We start from the raw sequence: 24168 nt of genomic DNA, 5'->3' as shown, positions 1-24168 counted from the left end.
CCAGTTTCTTTTAGGGGAAGTATAAACAAGCAGCCTGCCAATGCTATCATGGAGGTGGAAACTAAGAATACAGAAGGCTTCCTTGTGCAGTGCAGATACTCAAATCTGACCAGCACTGTCACTCCCACCTGGGTAGCTTTGAGGAACCCAGCTGTGGCTCTTCCCTAAGTTCCTGAGGCCACTAGATTTGAGTGCAGAGAAATGGTTGGACACAAAATATCATAGCACAGAGTTCAATTAATGGTGATTATGCTGCATAAGAAGTATTTGATCCATTTGGGGTAATGTTGAACAGCTGATAAGAAGAGCATAACACAACCACACAACTACCTCGGTCAGGGCAAATGTTAAGTTAAAATGAGAAATCTTTGCAATCTAAATAAGAAGTACTTAGCATTTAGAACAAATTATTGTGGTGTCATTTGGCCCGAACATCAGGTTAACAGTTTTTCTCACATGGAAATACTGCAGGCAAAAGGAAAACAGAGAAGGCACTGTCCGCTTCTACTTCCAAGATTGGGTATTTTTAGGGCTGCCCTCTGCAGCATAAACTAATGTGGATAGAAAGATCTCATCTATAGTTTCTCAACCAATGGTCAAGAGAAAAAAAAGAAACCTATATATCCAGTCGAGCACAGACAAGGGCCTGCACTACCCACCTCCTGACACCACCTCTAACCACGTGGGTGCCTTTGCGATCTGCTCCTCACCCTCGTGCGTCCCAGCTGTACCACGGGCCTGCGACTCCAGCTGAGCAACCAGAGTTCCTGGACAACTGACACCTTATTGCTCCTGCCCTGCTCCCTGCTTGCAACCAATACAGCCTCACGTGCCGAAAGGAATTTAAAAATTACCTCTCTCAGTTCTTCTTCGGTATTGAGGAATTCTGTGACCCCACTGATAAGCTTTGAATTCATAAATAATGCTTCTCCATACCTGCAAGGGCAAAAACAGAATGGACAGAGAGTTAGTGCAAGTGCCAGGCCAGCTGAAAGTCAGAAAGTAGTCTTCTGTAAGCAAGGGAGATCTCTTCTGGGGATCCAAGGGAACAGTACTGGAATTGGACAGTTATTCCAGTGTTTCACGCTAAAAACCTGGACTAGGACCTCCTTCTAGGCTGATCTATTTGTAGTTAACTTTTAGTTGGATGCTGCTAAGCAGAATGGGCTTAACTGCAGCCACCGATGAGAGCTCCAGAGGAGGAGAGTACCAAACCACAACGTCACCCCATGCTTAATGAAAGACCCTTCCATGTAATGACATGAAGCAGATCAAAATACAGGCACCAAAGAAGGAGCAGAGCAGCAGCTATGGAGAAGCATTCTGAGGAACCCTTCTAGGGATACCATTAAAACAGACTTTTTGAAGTGCTGCATCCTTCTCTGCATTTTGTACTCATCTACCTCATCTACATTACAAATAGCCTCTAGGTAGATGAACTGAATCAAATTCTCTTGTTCCAGTACCTGATAATTAAAATAAATAATACTGATACAGAATAGTACTGCCAAAATAATGCCCTCGGCCATGATGCAGCATCTTCAAAGAACCAACCTGGAATGAAAATTTGAAAGCATGGGCAAGGAATGCTTGATGGCCTATGTATAATGGGGTAAGATATTCAGCCGCAATCAGCAATGACCTTCTGAAGGCAGTTGCTTTGAAACTGGTCATTTAAATCCTGCTGTTTCACTCATTTTTCCACAAGTTTTTTTTTCAGTCCCCCAAATGAAGCATCTACATCACTTATAAGATTAACCAGACTACTCGACGTTTTGCAGTTCACGTTGGAGTAGTTTGTGGGGTTTCTTTTCAAAGTCTCTACTATGATGAATGTAATTCCATTGGAAACCGAAAGCAAGTCTTTTGTTCAAGTTAGATGTCATACAGCCTGGCAAGAGGCACTTGACAAATAGTTATCCCTATCTTTATCTGCACATACATCCAAAGCAATATCTAGCTAATCTGAACATGACCATTTTTAAGATAGGGAATCCAGCTCTCCTGCCAGACATGTGTAAGTAATACCAATAGACTTCATGGCAATTAAATTCATCTAGGGGAACAATTCAGTTCATACCCCACTTTTACAAACTGATTTAGAAGAGGGATTCAAAATTCAAAGTCAGTCACAGCTTTCTGTTCTGCTTCTATTAATGCTAAATTATTTACCCTTAAATGCTTAGGTACTGTAAGCCACAGTCTCATGGAATCATAGAATCATAGAATCTTTGCGTTGGAAGGGACCTTTAGAGGCCATCTAGTCCAACACCCCTGCAGTGAGCAGCGACATCATCAACTAGATCAGGTTGCTCAGAGCCCCATCCAACCTGACCTGGAATGTTTCCAGTCCTTTCCAAAGAAAGAAAGAGAAAGGGAGAGGGATAGTCCCAGGGAGAAGGATAGAAAGAGGAAGAGGGAAGAGAATTGTTTTTTTTTAAGAAGATTCCATCTTAGGGAAGGTGTACACTGTGTTGCTTGCCACCTTGAGCTTGTGTGAGGGTAAACACAGTTATAGGTATCAAAAATCCTATTCCCTGACCACTAATAACTGAATTATTCATGGGTATTTCAGCAAGTACATCTCTTTTTCCAAAACTTCAGTCACACTGACATATACAGACATCCAGAGGCAAACACCTCCTATGGGAAGTATGGATTTCATGGTCCTTTAAGCACGTTTAGGCTTTCTAACAAAGCCCTTTATTATTACAGTCTCAGCTTAGCCTCATAATTGACTGCTTGGAAAATTGGAAGCTCCTCTTGATGGGGTCTTTTGACAAGGTTACCAATCCACTTTACAGAAGTGACCTCATAAAAACAGCTGCAGGGATTTTATTTTTCTTGCAGTCTGTACCGTAGCCACAGTGCAAACAAGGAGTTGCAGAATTCCTTCTACTGAAAATGACACCTGTCCTGGTTTCGGGACACAAAACACGTAACCACAGCATACCTTCATAAATAGCTGTGCTGATTGCTGCCCATTACACATATTAGGTAAAAAGTCAGCCACTAGCAGCCATGTCTAAACAGGCTTTGCTGGCAAAAATTCTAGAAAAGTCACCTCCCAAAATAGTACTTTGCAGGTGTAAAACATAAGACTAAACAGAAAAAGTGTTTGGTCTTGCAAGTATGTCTTCCCACTCTTCACAGGAAAGATGACAGCCCTGGAGAACCAGGACCTTACAGTCCTGAGCACCCTGGAAAAATCCTGGAGTCATGGGCTCTCCACCTGCTCCTTTATTTCTGGGGATGAGAACCTCCAATGCCTCACATCTGTGCAGGCTTTGCACTTGTGCAAACTCAGCTTGAGGGGCAGAATAGTCCATTTACTTTGGACAGATGTAAATGGCTTCCCAAATATTGTCAAATTGCCAAATGCTGACAAATGACTCGGCGCTTGAGGATGAAAGAATTCTTATAGGTGTATATATAATAGCTGTTGGATTAATTTCCACACAACAGACACAAGCGTGCAAACACAATAAAAATTATTTAGGAGGCAAGGTAATGCATGCTCAGGTGACAGAAATTCAAGCACAGTACTTGCAATTCTCTTTTTCAGAATTTTAGTCTTAGTCCCATGGATTTCTTACAAAAGACTTGTTAGGCACCTCAATTTCTAAGTCACCTTTGTAAATGGGATATCAGTGAATTTGAAGACTTTATACATTATTAGTATCTTCTGGACAATGTCAATACAAGCATACTGTAAAAATATAGATGGATAACAGTATTTTGTTGTCATTCTAACTCTTTGACATGCTGTGTTTTAAAGTTAGAGGAAACAGTTATAGTATAATTATATATTATATAATAATATACTATAATATATATAATATAATAATATATAATTATACTATATATGTATAGTATAATTATATAACCCTCAGCTATTTCATATTACTATTACAAACATGAACAACTTTTATAATAAATTCAGTGGAAAATACCATTGAGATATCACCCCATTAAATTAATGTTTCGTACAAAACATTTGAATTGTAAATAAAATTAAATAATAAATTATAATTGTAGGAAAAAGATGCCTTGGGACAGAGTATACTTGAACTATAATTCTGCAATAAAGCTTGTATTTTAAAAATGTACTAGTGTGGCAAGCTTAAATCAGAAGCCTAATTTTGCATTCTGTCATGTCACTGTCTCACTGAACATTAAAGGGCAAGGTGTTAGACTAATTCCACCCTCTCAAAGTCTCTCTTAAAAGTTGTTAATCCATAACTACAAAACAAAATTATCTTTAATATACATCACATAAGTACAGCTTGCATGAACTATTTCATTTCACTGCATTGAATCCTTTGGCAGTTGACAGAAACCCAGCTCGATGTCCGTTTCAGAAAAATGCAACCGCTACAATCCTTTTGGTGGCTCTGAGTTGTTGAATATAGATAACATAAAGTTAGTCTTGGGCAAAGAGACAGACTCTCTGTTATTTTCTCAGTAAAAAAAGGACAATAACTGGTTTTCGATGAGGCCTTGCTGACTGTTAGGAACTCAGGTAACACAGAGATGCATTCCAAGTGAGACAACTAAAATTCAAATTCTAGATGAAGTTAAGCTATTTAAAATGAAAACACAAAAAATCTGGCATGTGGCATAGCTTTCTAAATCTTGTCCATTTCTCTACACTGCTTAATCTTGTCCATGTCTAAAATCACAAGTGTTAGCTAAGTTGTCAGATGAACGTACTTGCTAAGGCAAGACACAACTTCTGTGTATGTGTTTGCAGCAATACAGATTTTGACAGATTTATGCCTGAACTCTGTATAAACCCCTGGAAGAACCTGAAAAATATTTGCTATCCAGAGCATAACTAACTGCACTGGGTTTCATATTAGTAATGGGTCTGCCATCCACTTTCTGTGTAGAAGTCTGGTTCCTGGAATAGTCATACCAGAAGCGGAGGATTCTTAATTTTTAAACCCTCAGCAGTCTTTAAGCTTTTTGACAATTGTTTTCAAATAGTATGCTCCTGCAATATAAACTTCCAAAACCAGTTCTAGCACAAACCTATTTTCCCAGATGAATTTCTTCTAAAATCCCTCTATACTATAAAGTATTATCCAAAAAAGCATGAACAACTTTTTGAATCTTCAGGAAAGTTGCACAGTCTTTGAGTTTCCTTGACTCTTCTTTTGATGCTGTGAAACCTATAGTAAGTTTGTACCTGTATTCATCAGGCCTTAGGATTTAGTTGCTTAAATACAGCATTTTAAATAGACCATTTCAAATATTCTGTGGTACACTAGATGGCTCCTCACAAGTCCAGAATGAAACAGATCTCTAATAATTTTTCTGCCAACACCATGGGAATGGCCTGGTGTGGGGTGTCTGAAGTTCTTGGGCAGCTGCCTTTAAGACCTTGAAACTCATCTGAGCTGTAGTCCCTTCTAACCTGTTGGTATCAGATGAGCTGCTGTGAAATCTTTCAGACCCTCAGGCTTTCCCTAAAGAACTAAAAAAAAATTCTCATTCATTGAATTAATATCAAAATCTTCATCAAAAAGGATTTTAAAATGTTGCCTGGCCTTCTGAGTAGGAGCATGTAGGAGCACTGTTCAAAGAGAAAGAGAGGTAGGTATAAGGAACAACCTTGTCTCCTTCCTGTTCATCTATTTTTAATTTAAAATATTGCTCCTCCATTACTTAAAACTCATCTTAAAACACAGAGTGGCAGGAAAGGGGATGACACTATATTAACATCTTTTTGAAAACGGAAATATTTTAAAATGAGTTTGGTGGGTTTTTTCCCACAGTCGAAATAATGTTCTTGAAAATATTTTTTTTCTATCGGACTTAAAAGCAGCAAAATTCCTTTGGGAACTGCTGCTTTTTTATGTATGTAAAAGTAGAACTGCAGCACCTGACATATAGACAGAATTCATTATCATAAGTGCAGACACAATACAGTAATAGATATATATACAGATGATTGCTAAGAGATAAATGTTTCTATGCATGAGTGTGATAATCTATGAATAAATGCATTTGTGACTCATACGTATATATTTCATATTTAGAGACATCTCTATGAATTAGAGAATGGACTAGATTCAGGAACTTACATGAATATATAAATAGACAATACTTACACAAATTACATCAAAATAAGAAAATGAAAATAAATGTAGACTTTTTATCTTTACCTAGCATTTAATATTTTCCATTTTTCCCTGAAAAACTTCCAAGCAAGATCCCTTCCATGTGGATTTCGAGCTACATGGATTATCACATCAATTGCATCCTGATCCAGGACGACTTCTGAGTTGAGAGACAAATTCAAAAGCCTAGTGGGAGAAACAAGGAAATAAAAAAATCCTATTTAGATTCACCGACACATAGTCTAACAACAGCACATCAGAAAACTCTCAGAAAAAAAAAAAATCACTGCCAAATATTTTAAGTCCCCAAGTGAGTTCAGTGGTTTATTTCTATGATTCCAAAAACCAGACAGATTTATGAATCAGAAAAATCTTGATGTAAAAGGATTTCAGTAGAAAGCTGAGTGGAATTTCAGATGTGCATTTTTTTTATGACATCAGTAAGATAGACTGGTCAATATATTTAAATAAAGGATATTCTAACAAAAAAAAATAACAGCAATTATTATAGGATTTCAAACATTTCCAATGAACATAGGAAAATCTGGAAATGAAAGGACCTAATATATGTCAATTGTCATAGGCATTGATGCAAAACCGTAAGACAGTTTCAACAGACAACTTTGCTTGAAAAGCAAAGTTCTTTCATTTAGACCAAAGCTCAAGAGATGATCCGTAAGTGTTGAAGTGATTAATGGAAATAGTCACCTACAGATATATAATATTGTTGTACCTGTTGAGCAAGTTTCTGTCATCACTGCAAGTTAAGGCTTCTAATAATATTTTCTTCTCAGACACTGCTGTGGTAGAATGAAATTTCATCCAAATGAACTCCCATACATCTTCATCCATCAGTGAAACTCCTGTACAGTAGACAATGTCTCTCACATTGAGTGGGATTCTACAAAATAAATCAATAACAGCATTGGGGTGAATAAGCAGCCTCTTGATATTGGAAACAAAGGAGGAACATCACTACATTTATGAGACTCCAGAATTAAAGTGCAACAGTAATCTCTTTTGTAAAATTACATTTGCATCTCTTTACTGCCACCAAAATCTTCCAGGCCATCCTAATGGATTTTCTAATGTGTAACACATGCTTGCCATTCTTTTCCTAATGCTGTCACATTGTCAGGAGACTATAAATTATGGTCATCCAGTTCATGAACACATAATGTGCCACATAACCTGCAGGACAGGTAACATAAGCTCTCCAAATTAGCACGGGATCTTATCACTCTGTTACTGGGCTCTAAGCCAAATCTCCTCTTCTTGTCCGCAGTACTGAGGTTTTAGAACAGGATCTGATCAGACAGGAACTCCTCCTTGCTTGTGTTGTAAAGTGCTTCATCTTCACATAGTAACATACAAGTAAGGAAGGATGTGCTGAGACAACGCTACGTAAAAATGATGTTTTCAGGACTGAAGAAAATAGAAAGATCGGTTCATTTTTTTTCAGCATATCAATACCAGTACAAAACAAGCTCTGTCACAGGATGTTTGTGAACTGTGATTACAGCTCAAGTAATATAAACTCAGACTACAGTTAAATGAAAGCTTCTTGAAGCCAAGTTCAAACCTAGTACAGGATGTGCATATGTACCATTTTCTCCTAAAAAGTTCTCAGATGGGTTTTCAATTTCCTACCCTGATTATGTTTCCTATAAAAGCATAGATGCTGCAACACTGGCGAGCTAAAGGGTATTCCTGCAGATAAAGCTAGACATTACTCAGAGGAATATGTTTCTGATTTGCAGGAAAGAATGCCCTCTTTGTGTTGGTAAAAATTATACAAAACCACAGTTCTTTACTTACTAATAGCTGGGCTGAAACACCTCTAGAACTTCATATGCAAGACCTCTTTACAGAATCTAGAAGTACATACACCTGCTGCCAGTGTCTGGGCAGTAATACAGTGGGACAAAGAATGAAATTATCTCTGTAAAATTTGATATCAAATCTCACACAACACAGAATGAAAAGGTTACATCAATACTTTAATTATAAGACTTTCACCAAATTCTTATACCATAGACTGGGCTATCCCAGTCAAGAACAAAGAGGTTCTTTTACTCCCATCTATTCATTCTCCAGAAAAACAACTTCTTCCACTGAAATTTTCTGTTGTTGGGCTCTGTGATGAGAGTTTTTGTTAAAAAACTTCAGCTGATCTCTTTGGCCATGTCTGAGTCCCTGGAAAATGAAATTTTCTGTTGTTGGGCTCTGTGATGAGAGTTTTTGTTAAAAAACTTCAGCTGATCTCTTTGGCCATGTCTGAGTCCCTGGAAAATGAAACCAGTGTGGCTTTTCAGCATTTCAAAGTTTTAGTTGCTGTTCAGTACTTCAGAAGGAAGTAGGCAACGTAAGAAACCATATATGAATGACTGTAAAGGGTTACAAACTGTTCTTGCCTCTATGGGGTTAGCTGGTCCCACCAACTATGCTGGTTTCTTGAGAAAAACAATAAAAGGATTATGTAGCTAAATTAAGGCAAAACTGGAAAAAAAAGTGCACTCCTCTGACTGGCTAAAGAACTTTGGGGAATTAATGCTCCGCTGGTTTTGGCTCGGCTAGAGTTAATTTTCTTCGTAGTAGCTAGTATGGGGACATGTTTTGTATTTGTACTGACAACAGCCTTGATAATTCAGGGATGTTTTCATTATTGCTGAGCAGGGCTTACACAGTCAAGGTCTCTTCTGCTTCTCACACCACCCCACCAGCGAGGCGGCTGGAGGTGCACAAGAAGTCGAGAGGGGATACAGCTGGGACAGCTGACCCCTAAGGGATATTCCATACCATATGGCATCATGCTCAGCATATACAGCTGGGGGAAGAAGGAAGGGGGGGATGTTCAGAGTTATGGCGTTTGTCTTCCCAATTAACCGTTACGCGTGGTGCAGCCCTGCTTTCCCAGAGATGGCTGAACACCTGCCTGTCCATGGGGAATGGTGAAGGAATTCCTTGTTTTGCTTTGCTTGCATGTGCCGTTTTTGCTTTCCCTATTAAACTGTCTTTATCTCAACCCAGGAGTTTTCTCACTTTTACTCTTCCGATTCTCTCCCCCGTCCCACTGTGAGGGGAGTGAGCCAGAGGCTGTGTGGTGCTTAGTTGCCGGCTGGGGTTAAACCACGACAAATGGCTACTGCTCTTTTGTTATGCTTTTTCTGATTCTTACAAATTTTGAGGTTGAGGCTTTATTCATTTTGTCTGGAGAGTGTAGTCATCAGTTCAGAGCGTGTATCTGCAGGTTTAGATGCAGTCACATGAATTTTGCTTCTGCTGGGCTGACATGGCTCAGGATAGTGCTGCTGCTTGGAGATTTTTTAGCAGAGTCCCATGCCAACAGAGCCACAAAGGGCTGCTTTGACTAGTGCTGAGGTATTTTGCATTTGATGCAGACACATCCAGACATTCATTCAGGAGTAAACTCTACAAAGCAAAACTTAAAGGGTAGGCAAGAGAAACGTAATCCATTTTTAAAGTTGCTAGGGATATGAAACTTTTAACTATGCACAGCACACACCAGCAATATTGCCTTCTAAAGCATCTCTGCCATGAACTGCTACCATCTAGCCAGTGTAGACTGGTACTACAGTGCAGATCGTGACGTGGTTCGAGACCTTACTGTTTCTTCTCCTTGCACCACCAAATCGCTGTGTGAGAACCTGCCTGCCCTGAGCCACGCCAGGCTATCAGCCTTGCTATGGTTACAACATAGCTCAAGCAATTCCTACATGTCACTGACACACAGATGGGATCTCCAAAAAATGCATGCTCCACACTTCCTCCCCTATGATGTTTCCTATTACCTTCTTAGATTTTTTCCCTCAATTTTCAGATGACCTAAAAAGCTTGGCACTGAAAAAAGTTAGTAACCCTCCTCAGATTTACCCAGGATCAGTAGGTTTTGGCTTATGTATGGTCTATGAATTGCTTCTGTGGTCTCTATAGAATTGCTATGCCAAGACCAAGGAAACCAGACTTAAAGCTGACCAGATCCATTAAAAGAAATAGTGTTCAAACATACACGGGCAGTAAAGAAAAAAAAGTTATCACTTTCACCAGCCATTCCATACTACTGCGTCGTGATTCTCAAAAACTGAGTTAACATTAGGAAAATGTGAGTTTGGTTGACATTTACAGAATTATCCATTATGGATATTACCATTATTACAGCGAATTTCCATTTCACTGTAATGGAACTTGCATTTCTGAATTGAAGGTCTATCATTAAGCCCTTGTTCTGATATTTCAAATATTAATCAATATCAACAGTTTATTCTTCCCCTATTTAACCTGTCTTTCAAAAAGTGCACATAAAGGAAACTGCATATAATTGAGTCTATTACAGAAAATTAAGACTACATATTTAAACACAAGAAATCAAGACATACTAAAATTAATGGAGCAGATATTTAGGTGCTCCCTTTGTGTCGGCTTATATTAGAATGAGGCTTAAAGTTTTCTAAATAACTATAACTCTCTCAGAACATTGGGTCAGCAATTACAGTTACATAACTATGCAGCCATATAGATATACACTGCATAGAACATGAAAGTGGCATTATCATTGCGTCCTGATTTTGTGATATGCTAGGTTATTTGTCCTTAAAGCACAATTTTCTTACCAGCTTATGTCTTTTTTTTGCTTCTAATTCGGGATTTAATACACTGACAGCAGCCGTAAGAACATATACTAAACCAAAAGGACTAAGGGATGCTATCCTGACCATGGGACCAAACAACCCATTGCCCCAAATCTGTCTTATCATATGATATCTGAATATGAAGAACAACTGAACCCAGTCAAACCTTGTTTCAATGAAGGAAGGACTTTATATCTTGACACACAAACACTAAATCATTTTTTTTAGAAGCACATGTAGTTCTTTCTGAGCTTTTCTGGCAGAAATATTATCCTTGGTGTACTGCAAGAGATGCGACTCAGCCAACAGATACTCTAAGGAACTGTGAGGTGCCTGGAAAAGGTAATTCTTTTTTTGTTGATTCCCCCATTAATCAGGTAGGAACTGTGTGCTGGAAGGACTGTCACTCTGTGTTTTGCTAGTACAGTCAGCAGCAGAGGTACCTAGAAGTGGATGTTTAACCCCAGAAAGTTCAGCATTCCTCACTTGTGAGCTTTACATTTTTGAAATTTACAGTAAAACATATCAATTCAATGGGCTTTCCCAGCTACTCCATCCTTTACATTCCAAGTGTCAACACTAGTGATTTTGGCAGCAGGGCAGTCAGTTACCGCAGGATCATTTGCATGCTCTGGAAAGGAAGGAGGACTTAAGACAATGGCAGCGATCCCATGCCCATAGCCTAGATGTCACCATGTTTCTTGCTAAGAAAACTCTATTGCCAATGAATAGGTAATGGCATACTTGAAGTGCTGCAGCAGATCTACTCAATATAATCCAACCAATTGCTCCAGGGAAGGTTTTAGGTCTCTATCTATAAGGTAAGTCATTAGGACAATATGAAAAAAATCAGCCCCTACAAACCAAGACATTAAAACAAATACTGACTTTAAACGGCTTAGCTTCAGAAACTACAAAACTTACAGCTATGAAAAGCTACAAATTACTCCTGTGAGAGGCTTGTAATCAGGACTGTAGACAGGGGAGTTCTTCTTGTGGAAATGAAAATTGTTTATGAAAATGCAAATATCCCCAAAGTCATTTCTCTTTAACTATTGCCTCAACAGAGAGCCTTCTAATTGAATTTTCTCCATTTGTGGGGATTTTTGCTTTCTCTCTCCTCCAGTCATTATGGGCCTGTATTTCATCGTTCTCTAAATATGTGAAATCTCCCCAGTCTACAGATTTTTTAATTTTGTAGCTTCATGGAAAATGCTGTTCTAAAATTGCAGGTCCAAGGCACTAGATCAGCACATGGAATGTTTGCCCCCTGTGTTAACTGAATCAAGGGGACAAAATTACCAGTGTTTCAGTACCACTTAGGTGGTAACATGGCAGAACGTATCCCCTTGTTATATTAAACTTCATCTGGGCCTTCAAGGCTGCTCTCATTTTTAAAGAGCTAATATGATTGATGGATACTTCAGAAGAATAAAGATAAAGATTAACTTTTGAAAGCATCACTTTAAACGGCTTTTATTTGAATACTGATCCAATTTATTTAATTTTATTTTTCTTGCTTAAGAGATATGACACTGAGAATGAAATATGTAGCTAGCAGAGCTCATGTTTAAAAATTAAACACTTTGGGAAAAAAGTTAAAAATTAAATAGTTAGAAAAAAATTAATTAAAATCATGCTGTGCCTTTACAGGGTTTTTTTTTTTTTCAAGAGTGAATAATAAAGCTCTACAATGAGCTAAGAATAATCTTCTAAGTTATAATTAATTGGTACATACTTGCTCCTATTTAAAGTATGTTCTAACAATTGGAGCTACACTTATAAAATTGGACCATAATTATTTATCTTCTGGGCAAATTGTGTTCTAATTTTTTAAAATGTAATTGCACACAGTTTAGGCAGTTCTTTGATTAAGTGACAAATTTCAATACCATTTAGGGTGCTATTTGACAAAGAAAATTAATCAGAAGCATTATTCTTTATTTTTGCAACTATTTAACATTTAACTTAAGCCTATTTTTCTTGATGACTATATTTATAGTCTTCTTTAATAGGTTACAAGGCTCAGATAAGAAATAACAACAAAGTATTGGTACTTCGTTGGCAGATCTGTAATACAGGTTCTGTTACAAGGAACAGCACCACACAAAGTTTTTTTTTTAAGATGGCAGTGATTCAAAAAAATCCAAACTTAAGAAATTTAAACTCAATAACATCAAAGTGTTATTAAGCAGACATCTTTATTGCAGCGCTGGACGCATGGGGGATATCTCCTCCTAACATGCGTGCGCTGAAACAAAAGTTCATCCTTTACATAAAGACATGAATATTCACACATTTTCCAAGAAATCACCGCCTCCTTCCTTATCTACTACATTTACATAATGCTGGTGTTGCAAAACTACACTACACATGCGCGGGGGTCTCGGGTGGTCGTCGGTGGTCGTTTGGGGAGTTAGTCCCTTACTCCTTTTCCTCTCTTATGGTCACGGGTCTCTTGAGGATAATTTCTTCTCCTTGGATGTTTGCCCTTTCTGTTGTCCAGTCAAGCCGTTCCTTCTTATCATCCCTGTTAGAGCGTTCCTGCCAGTCTGTCTCTATGCTCAAGGTTAAGATATCTTCTCTGTTTTCTTTAATCTCTCAGTCTCAGAGTCTCTTAACTCTTCTTTGTTTTAATTTTCATGAGGCCTGCTTTAGTCGTGATTAACCGTTTACACATAGTTACAATGTTGGCATTGAGGAAATACAGCCTAAGCACTATGAGAGTAGGCTGTTAAACATAATCACATAGTTATTAGGCTAAAGAATTCTATACTAAAGTCAAACTAATCATGTAATCAATAACCTTCCATATATTAAGAAATTTGCGAAACTTACAGTTGATTAGTGACACATGTTAAAACCTTATAATTGTTTTAGATCCTTGCTTCAGCAGTCCCAAAGCTTATACTCCCATTCTCCATTACAAAGTCCAGGACCTGCTGCTGGCACCGCTGTGCACACAGAGGAGGGGAGGATCCTCTGCCGTAGCACAGCCCCAGCCTGAAAAGAAAGGGCAGAATTTCCCCTTGAAAACTGAGGCACAGAGCGGTGATGGGCTTGGCATTCAGGTGCCTGTCACGCATTGAATTCAGGGGATATTAACCGAGGATGTGGCTACGCGGGGTGTCTGTGGCAAAGCCATGCACGGACGCCAGGTCTCCTCAGACCCAGTCCTGTGCTTCAGAGCTTCAGGTACCGCGTGGGTCTGACCGAGGCAGGCAGAGAATACATCATCCCTCAAGTGACAGTTACTGCTATTGCTCCTTTCCCACAGCAGATATGCCATAACCGAGCATGTGACTAGGACACTCACTGATTTTAATGACTGAGTGGTGAGTTAAGCACTTCTTTACGAGGCTGATCTCTGAGTAGATATGCCTTGTTTTGTCCTTTCTGGACAGCTTTTGCAACAAAAATATGGTCCTTGCTGTGCAATTGTTTTGCAGAGTTGTGGAGAGGTCATTCCTGAGGAGAAAATTGGAGACGAATCTGTATAACTTCTAAGGATTGCAAATTAATTATTGTTAATCCATAATCGCTAGATATTTTATTGTGATCACACACAGAAGTCAGAAGGTAAAAATGCTACCTGAACCAGCTGCCCTATATAGCCCAGTTTTGTCTTCCACAAGACTAAATCCTCTCTAAGACATACTCCCCAGGTGGTCTTTCAGAGCCCTAACTCCTTGATTAACTCATGCACTCAACAGTGTTTTCTTCCTCCTTAAACGGTTCTATTGACTTGAGTGCAAGATTCTACTCAAATGTTGTAACTACCTATTAATTAGTTAAATCACTTCAGCAACATTGGCTGACATTAGCTGGCAAAGGTCCACTAACATTTCAAAATGCATGAATAGCTATGCTTCAATTTTTTCAGTAATTAAAACTTCTAGAGGTTGAGAACACAGAAGGGATCCATTTTATTGTTTTACATTTATCAGACATTCATGTGTGAAAAAAAATTAAAATAACTCTCATTTTTTCATGTTTGCTGCTAATGATTTCCAAAAACAGCTGATGGGCATCAAGCCTGTGAAAAAAGCTAGTGTCTCTTCTAAGAAACCAACAAAAATAATTAACCTACTGGCCACATTCCCACAAATATTATGTAAGTGGTTAAACTTATGTACATTTATAAGTTGTTGCAAGACTGTAGCACTAGTGTGCCCATGTGAAACAACGCAACAAAACTGTGTATCTCGAATCATTAGAGAGAGAAATAAGGGAGTAGGAAAAGGAAATTAAAAAATCCTTTGTTTGGAAAAAAATTTGATTTTCTATCACCTAAGACAGACTTCATTGACATGATCTCAATTAATGACTGGTAATCTGTTATTTACCACTCCCTCAGATCTATGGATAGTTTCATTTATAGACACATTACAGTCTCCTGTACACTCCTGCAGTGCAATTTGTTTTTCTGGTGGCATTTGAATTGAGTAGTTAAAGGTCCATCAAGTAAGCACACTGCCAATTTAGGCAGGTGGATGGACATGAATACATTGTCCCTTGCAGAGTAAGTACAAATTCTGCACAAACAAGTACGGAGATTTAGTACTCTATGATTAGGCTTGTTGGTTATTACTGCCTTTGCTCAGATTATGTGATGGAAGTCATCTTACTTCATTACTTGCACCTTTCCTAAGACTGATAAAGAATTAACTAGTGTTCCTAACAGTCACAGCAATGTGACAAAAGTCTTTGAAATGGCAAACAGAAGTCACTGGAAAAGTCCATACCCACATTATTACACATAAAAAGATTAAATGAGGTAACTGAGTACTAGGATACAATAATCCAAGATCCTGATTTCATTTTTTAGTAACCAGAAGTGGTTCATCTGTAGCGCAAAATGACACACAGATGTGTTCTGACTTGAAACCCACAGATTGAACAGGGAAATTAATGGCATATTTTCTTTTCAAAGATCTCTGGCCCCACTTCAGCAACCCAAGACTTCTCAGAACAACCTGAATGATTAGAGACAAGAACAGATTCAAAATATCTGGATTTGCATTCAGGATTGTCCAGCAATCTCTACTTCTCCTCATTCATTAAGATGGATGAATGCAAACTTCATTAACCCATGGGATACAGAATGGATGCTGTCTAATTCAGTGCAGCAGCCTGCACTCCACTGCAAACATCATCTATTCATTTGAGCATTGCTTTCATTAAAAAAGAAAAAAAAAAAGCTCAGTCCCTCCTATCTTTTGTGTTAGAAACTGTAGACTGAACATACACTCAGAATTACAAAAAAAGAAAAAAAGTATTAGAAAGAAACTAAGTATTGAACATTAGCTCTACTTATCAAATAGCATAGTCAGCTTAGCTCTGCTGATCAAGGATTAGCAGATTGTTATCAACCATAAAGTCAACATAACAGGCGCAAGGACAAGAGACATCAAATTTGCAGACATCAGAATGCAAACCCTCACTTTACACAAGTTTTCATGTGGTAGAATATTGGATTTTCCTTTTTTTTTTAATTGATGATATCTGCAAGGCAGTATTCCAAGCAAAGAAAACTGATCAGAGTGCTCATGCAGAAGAATAATAGTATAAATAGTAAAAACTGCATTACACCTAAAATCACCCCAAAGTGATACGAAGCCCAGATCAATCAAATGCATTTACTGTAAGTTTTCTAGGGCTATTGAGGCAATTAATTAAGGTATATAATGTAACTTTGTACATTTAAAAGACAGAAACCAATAAATAGCAATGGTTACATTTCTAAAGCAGAAAACAATAAGAGCAAACTGAAATGGCTATGACTAGCTAAGGGCCTTCCAGCGGATGCAGTAACATCATAGGGAAACACTGCCATGTAATTGTGTCTGATGCAATACTGTCATCTCCCACTGCTCTCTCCTGCCCAATAGCAAAAGAATAGCATCACCATAGCTCTACTAGCAGAACCGGGATACAAGCACTCCTTTCTCTGCTGAAGGCAAAATCAGCGGTCTCAACTCAAAGCAGCTCTCTCGCATGTTCACGCTATCCTGTCTAACTTTGCCTCAAGTGAGCGTACATCCACAGTCCACTTTGCCGGCAGGAATGTATACATGGCAACTTGTAGCTGATGGATGGTAACAGCAGTTGGAAGGAAAACCACGTCTGCACCCACAAAGAGGTTTGCAAAAACATGCCTGTGTCTATGGGCAAGTTATACTTTGAGCCACCATAGTGTGTGTTCACGCTACCTGTTGTTGTATCTCCTGTCAGGAGTTTACAGATTTACAGCTTTCCACACATTCTTCCCTGAACCTAGAAATACATGCTTATCCAGTCTATCTAAGGCAGAAAGTCTGAAAATGCTAATCCTCTTAGAAACATGTTTTTCTTTCAGAATAGACACACAGTGAAGGTTAAAGGGGTTAACAAGGCTGATTCTCAAGCTCAGGCAGGCATTGTATGGTAATTTTGTTAATTTTTTAGGCTGAACCACAATGCTGTTATATCTAAGGAGTGTGAATAATGTATTTCTTCACACATGAAAGAGTTTCACAGGGATGAGCTCAGTTAAATGAAGGTAGAAGCAAACATCTTAATTTTCAGCCAACAGTAGCTTGTCTTGTACAGCATTCTGCTGTTGAATGAATCCCAGTAACCTTATGTTCTCAAACTACAAGGGAAATTTCAACGTGCTTTTATGTTTTCTTCTAGGTTTGTATTCTTTTGAACATTGACATGACCGTTTCAAGGGTTTCCATTGCTCCAGTACAGGAGCACCATATATCCCAACTTAACAGAGTGAAAAGGTTTGCCTTCATACGAACTATCAAGCCAGAAGTCAATGTAGACATTCAAACAAAATGTGCTGGAGCCATCAGCCATTTAAAAAGAGAAAAATTACTTAGATTCATTGATTAAAAAGACAGTAAGACATACCTTGAAGTCTAATCTCAGATCTTCAGCTGAAAGAAAGAATCGCTTCATTTTTAACAATTGCAAGGATTAAAATATGGTATCAATTCCTAGACCACTACGTCCAGATGGCTCCTTATAGCCTCTTTTACATGTGATGGCTCCTTGTAAGGCCAAACTTCTTTTTTAGAGTTATGTTCCTTGTTTCAGCATCATGTTTTGCCATGCAAAAGTGGTAGTGACCAATACCACCTAAGCATACTAAACCCTTTGCACACTAAGTAATCCTGGTATTTCAGGTACTCAAGACTCCCTCCCTTAGATGAATGCTTTTTCATCTTTAGGCTGGAGAGCTGTATTATTTCTCTTCCTAATGAAGTAAATCCCAGTGGCTGAGTTTCAACTAGAGGAGGAAAGTGTGTTGCAGTGTCTTAATACTGTCTCAAACACCTCAAAGATAGGCCATCAGGGTGGTCTTCTGCATGTGGCTAATGCAGGGCCGAGGTACTAAACTGAAGCTCTACCACAACCTCAGAACTACTATTTTAAAGGGGGTTGAGGAGCAGCTTCTCTGCCAGCTGTGTTTGAAAAGAAAAGGAGCAGACTTTTTCCTGCTTCAGTGACACTTTTGAATGGCATCTTTTGCAAGGACCCCTAACTCTATGATCACTATTTACATATTCATTTGATATAAGTATCTTTCTACCTGTAGTGCTGGACCCTAAGAGGGCCCACTCTCTCTTCACAGTCTCATGTTAAGAGGCTCTTCACTCAGCACAGTGGCTGTTACCAACTTCATTTAGAGGTTCCCAAATCTCCTCGTAGGAAGCATAACTCCAAGCATCTGATTCTGCCCTGTGAGGCAGCCATCTAAAAATGAAGCACTGTAACACCTAAGTCACTTCAGAAATTCAGGCCTTCAAGTCTCATCTGACTTCCACTTTCATGCATGGAGGCTAATGTTGCAGATCACATGTACGGGGTATTTTTACTAATTCCACAAGAAAATCTGCGGTGCTACAGTTGGAAATCTAATGGCTTTTTTCAAATAGTGCTGGAAACACAAAGAGGACCTCTAGCTTTGTGCTATGAATGACCATTTTACTTGGTGAATGTTGGCAAATTATTTGCACGGTAAAGAACGTGTAATTACAAAGTACAAACAGTAACTGATTATTATGATTATTTCAATCCCCTACAGTGAAGAGTAGATGGTAATTAATTTCTGGACCTACCAGACTAAATATAATTACTAGAAGCCACAGCAACTGTAGGCATATGCTGGTAAAACAGTTAGATGTTACTGTGTTTGTTTATTACCCAACACTTTATCCATAATTAAATGCTACAAGTAAAAGAAAAAAAACATTCCAAAAGAACTTTTAAAAAGCCACAGATTAAAAATGTGGCTAAAAAGTTATGAGTTTTAGCATTTGTACAGTATTATTAACTGCATATTCTCTGTTAGGCTTATTCAAACTTTAACTGCAGTAACTGCCGCAGAATCAAAAACCTCCTTTATGTGATTTACTGCCTGTGCATTTATGTGGTATTTAATATGACATATTCATTTAATACTACCCTAATTTTGTATTGATTGGAATTTTGGGACACAAGCCTAATTCCCTAGTCACATTTTGGGGTCTACTGCTTTGAAGAATTTGTGTTCCTTCCAACACGCACTGTTTGTGAATTAACTCATTGTATGAAGTAACTCGTCTTCCAGAACAAGGGTTTTGGGAGGGGATGGGTGGAAAGGTTGCAAATCAGCTTTTACTTTTACTCTTATAGTCGAACTCAAATTATACTTGTATATAAAAATACGTCTGTGCTCTCTGGAACTCTGTCTTCATGCTCTGGCTATGCAAACTAATCAAGACCAGGCTTTCTGCAATGCATCAGTCAATGTCTTTGTTCCATTTCAGGAGAAGGAACGGCATCTGCGAGAACTTTTAGAGTAGTTTTCAGCAGATACAACTTTACTTATCGTTGATAAGGAGTGGAACAGGCAAGGATACATATAGCTTCTGTGACTATCATCAGCTTTCCTCACCAGGAGCTGTCAGAGAAGTCTGGAGAAAGATGAGCAGCATGATTTTCCATTTTTTTTTGTGTTGAAACAAGCTCTGAGGGATTCCTACAGATTCTGAGGTGGCTGCTTGCAGCAAATTCACAAACAGCTGTTAAGAGCATCAAACTGAGCAAAACACTTGACTGATGAGAAAGAGTACAAAATGGCACCTGTTTGATGTCCTCTCTGAATGTATCTTGTACTTATCTGCTTGCCCTTTGCACTTGAGCTAGTCACCGTCTCTGAAGTGCTAAAAGAGGCAGAGGCATGACTCAAACACCATGCTATTTAAATTCTTATTGTAGAATCATCATCATTTCTTGGTGGGAAAGCAGGGAAAACAGACCCTGCTTTATTCTCAGGTTTCAGTCTGAGTTGGTTTAAACAGAGCAAAGGAGCTATGGGGGTACCTCTGATGCAGCAGGAATCCGAACATTCCTGCGAGAACACTGACAGACCCCTGCAAATGTTGTTACCGTGAAACACAAGCTGATGTTATACCTACCGAGCTGCTATTACTACTAGCCTTTGCAATGCCTTTTCAGTGTAAGTAGCTACGAAATGAGTCTGCTCGTGTGTTACATTTGGTATGTGAGACTGCCCTGAGAATAGCAACTGGTAAATTCTGGGGTGGGGAATTGAACAAATCCTATAATCTTAAGAAATAAATAAAAACATGTGTCTGTCTTCTCTGCAAGTTGCACCCCTATTTATCATCTGGCTGCCAATTGTATGCTGTAATTACTTTATTTGTTGCAGCTATTTTTCAAAACTGTGCAGTTCCTTTGGAGACATGCACTGCTTTAACTTAGCCATTCTCTTCCTCTGCCCTGCTGTGATGCTTTTATCATAATACTCGTCATACGCTAGCAGCCACAATCTTGTGCTCCCAAGAATGGCCCCACAGAAAGGCTAAGATGAATCTTCAGATGGCTTCTTAAATTTATTCCTTTCCTCTCTTGCTATTGTTAGTAAAGCAATAAGGTTTTTCTTTTTTTTTATGCCTCGTTCTTGTAATCCTGTTGGAAAGGATGAAGACACAGGGTAGGAGAAATCTTTGCAGGGTGACAGCTTTTTAACACTGAATAATCTACTGCTGTGCATGCTAATAGATGGTGCTAGGTTTGATTAACTAATTTTGCAAATGAATATCTAAGTAAATTACTTTTGCAGATTGTTTCCAATGATTCTTTCTCTTTAATCTCCTCTTTGAATAGTTTCATAATGATAGTTGCTGCTGATGGTAAGAATCATATAAAACCCTGGGGTATATATCTCATAGTAAATATACCTGCTATTATCTTACACAAGAAAACCCTCGCCGTCACACACATCTGTTTTAAAGGTATATAGTCATAGTTTCAAGATAATTTTTTTCAGAAGTTTCAAAGTCATATAGGGACTTTCAAATAGAGACAGACATACTTCAATTGCAAATAAACACCTGCTTGGCCCAAGACTTCTTTGAAAAATCCTACATGCCTATATGTCTATAGAGATCTGATCCTTTTGCAGACCTAATACAAAATTGGGACTAAAAATGTAAGACTTTTTCTCTTCTTTTTCTTTGCTACTTGAAAGTAAAATATTTTCCTTTAAGCCAAAATATCATGTGATGTACTTATGCAAACACTTCTATACCCATTCCACTTAATCAGAAAATCCATCATTCTTTCTCAAGAAGACATGGTCTTAACCTATACTCTGTACTTATCTCATTGTCCATAGGTCACTACATACTTAAATACCTGTATTTTTAGTAATTTAATATTTCTTAGATGTTTGCATGTAAAAGACACAACTTCATACACCATCCACAGCCTGTGTTCCCTTGCCTCAGCTGAATAAACCCGTGTCTGGACAGCCTAACTTACCTATTTGCTGTCAAACCACTACAGTGCTGCTAATACTCAACACGTCAGCATCGTATCATCTCCTCTCTGAAACCCTGCATGAGCTTTTCCATGTATTCCTCAATCACATTTAATTTCCAAGTCGTCACCCTGAAATACTTCATAACATTTCTCTCAAACACGTTGTTTTGCCTCCTTTCTTACTTCTCCGTCATTCTGCCTCTAACCTCTCTCACTTATTTTATCACTTAGCACCTTCTGCTCTCTTGCCCCGACACAGGCTCTGTGTTTGTTGCCAATGCGGTGTTCACTCATCTTTCTTCCTTCAAACCCATCTTCTCGCCTTCTAGCGTATAATTATCTGACAGCAATTTATCAGGAGCGAGCAGAGGCTACATGGGTGTCCCCTCCATCCACTCATACATGCAAAGCCAAATAATTCATTCTGAAGCCCCACCGGCATTTTTAAACAACAGCCAATAACCTCTGCTTCCTCCCATACCACAGAATGGGGCACTGCAGGTGGTGGTGGGCAGGAGAGGAAGAGCATGCCAGCTATATTGCCTCTGAGCAGGAGAAACGGGAAATACACGTTTCAGTTGCACTTACCGGTTCCTATTGCTAGATATCCAATCCGAGATTAACGTTGCAGCCTGCTGGTGACAGTGTTTGTTACCGAAGCTGCAGGCCAACATGATGACTTCCCGACGCAACTCTCTGTCCAAATTAAAGAAAGCAGTAAGGCTGCATTAATGAATGTGTTTGCACGTTTACAAAAAGCTATTTCTTACAACAGTGGCAGCAACTGATATTTGGGCAATGTATCAAAGATAATCCAGCTACACAAATCTCAGTGCCAATTTAATACCTACAGCTGCTGCAACAACTAAAGAAAGGTCATGGACCAAAAGCAGCCCCCATTTACAGTTAGGCACTCTTCCTGACCTCTGTGGTCACATGAGTCCAAGTTCTTAAATATCCAGTGCAGTCAGCTTTTAAATTAAGACTTGGGAAATCATGTTCTCCAAACTCAGGAAAGCGGAATTCACCTCACAGCAGCTCTCCCTCTAACCCAGAAAGGAAAAACAGAAGGAAGACATAGCTAGGAAAGCATGACATGCTGAAGATGACACCACATTTTAGGAGAGTGCATTATTACAACTACATCCTGCAAACAAACAATTAAAAAAAAACCACAAAAAAACAGTACTCATGTTGGTAGGATGCTTGAACAAGTGATTTGTTTAAATTATTCGTTGGCCATCCAAGCTTGAGATACATTGATGCAACTTGTCTTAAAATATACTCCTGAGAGGGAAAAGAAAAATATATTCATCGTTAACATTTATTTTTTATTTAAAATTGAAATACTATTGACTATTGAGTTTTTGTCTCTCTTTTTAACCTCAAATAATGTCCTACTTTCCAAAGACTTTGATTTGCATTTACCAAAACACGTCCATATATAATCCTCCTTCACTCCTATAGTGAAAAGTAATCTATAGAACAGCTATTTGGTTAGGTGTCCGGTATAAGACAATTTATTGTTATACACCTCATTGATTTAAGAAGAGGTTCTTACATGATATTTTGAACTCAAAATACACAGTCAAAAAGTTGCAGGAGTGTCAACAGCTTAATTGTTGCTCTATGGCCAATCTCAACTACAACATGCACGTTCACTTTTAAAAAAATATTTTTTTAATATCCATAGCCATAGAAAAAACTTTACCTAAGTACAGTCAATTGACTTCAAAATACTGAACAATGTGGTTGCAAATAAGCTTTGTACATTTAATGACACTATGTTTTAAGTTTAGGTTCTTGGTGTGCTTAAAGAACAAAACAAGCCCAAGATCTATTTTAGTTACTTTTACTTTTTAGACAGGAGACTTATTTACATATTCTGGCCCATTGTGAAAAAAACCACTGTCATTGTATTCAGCATAATCTTTTACCAGTGGAATTTACCAATTTGAAAAAGAGAACTGATATATAAAAAACCGCATAGGACAGCATCTATTTTATTCTTATGGATGCATGGGCATGTATATATGATGCCAACACAAAAGTAGATTCATAGTGCAGCTTTCTCTGGCAGATACGCTATTCTTTGACTAAAACCACTTTTTATTTCCTCTGCTATCACCTCTGCTTTCAAAGCTCACATCAATAGTGATAAAACACAACCCAGACATAAATTTTAGTGGTTTTATTTATTAAAATTATATTTTCTTTACACAGCCATGTTTAAAAGTGAAATAGCAATGGCAGACTCATAAGAATATTTCTGTGCAGTTAACAACAGACTAAACATGCACGTTATCTCCACATCATTTTATATTATGGCTCTGGTTTGCATGCGCGCCTACATTGCACAGAAAGAATTTCAATGTGTCTTTATTAATCTGTACTATACGTTCTACAAAAATAATCTGCCATGTCAGCAGGTATTTCTGTGTGTGTACATACACATGTATGTACTTCTACATATATACATACATCCAGCTACCTCTAGTTTCCTGCTCTCTGAGTATGTGTGTCTGTGGACATACACAACAAGTAAATATATGTTTAAGAAGAGAAAAGCACCT

General features: G+C 38.3%; 1 protein-coding gene across 1 annotated transcript in view; it reads right to left on the bottom strand.

The window, feature by feature from the left end:
• Nucleotides 1-24168, bottom strand: part of TRHDE (thyrotropin releasing hormone degrading enzyme) — a gene marked incomplete at its 5' end in the record, with an annotated part of 213735 nt that overhangs the window by 1530 nt on the left and 188037 nt on the right. The window contains 5 exons of the mRNA XM_081996334.1: nt 855-936; nt 6171-6311; nt 6859-7026; nt 22184-22291; nt 22785-22882. Of these exons, the coding sequence (XP_081852460.1) occupies nt 855-936; nt 6171-6311; nt 6859-7026; nt 22184-22291; nt 22785-22882 (597 nt within the window). The remainder of the gene's footprint in view (nt 1-854; nt 937-6170; nt 6312-6858; nt 7027-22183; nt 22292-22784; nt 22883-24168) is intronic.

Source organism: Phaethon aethereus, assembly GCF_964289735.1.
Source record: "Phaethon aethereus genome assembly, chromosome: 1".
Classification (NCBI taxonomy): domain Eukaryota; kingdom Metazoa; phylum Chordata; class Aves; order Phaethontiformes; family Phaethontidae; genus Phaethon; species Phaethon aethereus.
Note: the sequence above shows the minus strand (reverse complement) of the source record. Positions and strands in the feature narration are given on the sequence as shown.